The sequence below is a fragment of the Rhagoletis zephyria genome, unplaced genomic scaffold (genome assembly GCF_001687245.7).
Source record: "Rhagoletis zephyria isolate East Lansing unplaced genomic scaffold, Rhagoletis_zephyria_1.1 Rzeph_scaffold_38586, whole genome shotgun sequence".
Taxonomy (NCBI): Eukaryota; Metazoa; Arthropoda; class Insecta; order Diptera; family Tephritidae; genus Rhagoletis; species Rhagoletis zephyria.
In genome coordinates, this window is record NW_016195641.1 from 1 (window position 1) to 1,715 (window position 1,715).

The window sequence follows — 1,715 nt, forward strand, 5'->3', positions numbered from 1 at the left end:
TGGCATTTATCAATAATTTTTCATCAACTCTTTCACGTAATCCAAAATTTTTTTAGCATTGGCGGGCTCAATTAGATCCTCAAGTGAGTGCAGTATCTCCTCTAGGGGCAATGCATCGGCTGGTACCTCTGTTTTCACTGGCCTCAGACCACCTAGAAAGTCAGGCAATTGGTCGGGAGCAATGTAGTTGCCAATTGATTTGCTGTCAATCGACGTCAGCTTGACGGGCGTTTTAATGGGAGACAGCGTGTCGATCATCTTCTGACTGACGGAAAGAAACATCTTTAGGATCATCGGCAAGTTGTAAATGAAGACGCTGCGCACATTGCCCGGCCATTTAAAGGCAAGACTGATGATAAAGTACAGTAGATCTAAATCAACGTTGCGGTAATGGAAGTCAGTCAGATCCATCAGTATGCCGACGCCGTTGAAGGGCGCCTCGCTCTCGTAAAGACGGTCAATCTGCTCGACAATGTACACCATGGCCCGTTTGATGATCACCTCAAACTGCGGCAACTTCTTGTAGTAGCGTATGCGAATGATCATCAGTCTGTTGCCGTCTCGGTCTTCCCCATCCGCAATGAAGGGCACTATTTTGTAGAACTCCACGGGAAGAGTGTTGCGCGCCGTCAGCGTCGACAACTTCCAATGGGCGCGAAACTTGAAGACGTCCACAAACTTGGCCATGGCAAATTCCAGCTTGAGGGGCACCTTTGCGGAGACGAGCAACCGCTTGAGCATCCAGTCGGGAATGGCCGCCTTCGGGTAGTTGTCTTCATTTTCGTCTGGTGGCCGAATGCGAGAACGCACGTCCACCAGGTCAATCTCATCGGGGTGAGCGGTGGCGTACTCGTACACCAGACGGCGAAACTCCTCCACGCGCTCGGCTTTGATGATGTCCAAGTTGCGGAAGATGTTCAAGGGGTTCTCTTCAATACTGGCGGTTGCCATCTTGCTGCTGTTAATCAGTTTTTGCAATTGCTATAAAAACTGACAAAAAAGTGGCACCACTGACAAAAACAGAAACACAAAAAACTAAAGCACCTAAAATATGTGTTTTTTGCAATNATACTGGCGGTTGCCATCTTGCTGCTGTTAATCAGTTTTTGCAATTGCTATAAAAACTGACAAAAAAAGTGGCACCACTGACAAAAACAGAAACACAAAAAACTAAACACCTAAAATATTTGTTTTTTGCAAATCAAAAAACTGCTTTTATGATGCAAACTTTATCTTTCACTTTCCTCTTTCGTCGCCTGTGCACTGGACGGTAAACAGTGAACGGCGTAATGGCACGACCAGCAAAGCCAACGTAAACTGGCATTTCCCCTTTTTCGAAAAGCGGCAATGCTGGTGAAGCTGGCAGTGATTAGATAAACACAGCGGTGATGATGATTACAATGATGGTGATGATGAATGATACCGTCAAAAACTGACAGCAGAGCAAGACATTGCAGTAAATTGCTAATGAAAAAACAAACTGGCGACTAGTCAGAGCAAAAAAAGCAGTGCACCTTCGCATCAGGTCCTGATGATTCGGCGAAACAAAAATTTAGGTAGTTTTTTCTGAGTGCATTGTCATTTTTTCAGTATTTGTTTGTTCTCACTGTTGGCTGAGAAGAGGGTTTTTTTCTCAGTAAAAGTTCAGCGCTCTATTCTTTTACCATCTTCACTCGATCACAATTTTTTCCTTCGTCGGATGATTTGAAGAAGCG

The 1,715-nt window shown here is 45.0% G+C and overlaps 1 protein-coding gene across 1 annotated transcript; it reads right to left on the reverse strand.

The window, feature by feature from the left end:
• Nucleotides 1–9: 9 nt before the first annotated feature.
• On the reverse strand, nucleotides 10–951 carry LOC108354715 (uncharacterized). Its single transcript, XM_017605892.1, has one exon. It carries the CDS (start codon nucleotides 949–951, stop codon nucleotides 10–12), a length of 942 nt encoding a protein of 313 aa, XP_017461381.1.
• Nucleotides 952–1,715: the final 764 nt, after the last annotated feature.

Coding starts and splice junctions, on each gene's coding strand:
- LOC108354715 (XM_017605892.1), bottom strand. CDS start 951: ATGGCAACCGCCAGTATTGAAGAGAACCCCTTGAACATCTTCCGCAAC.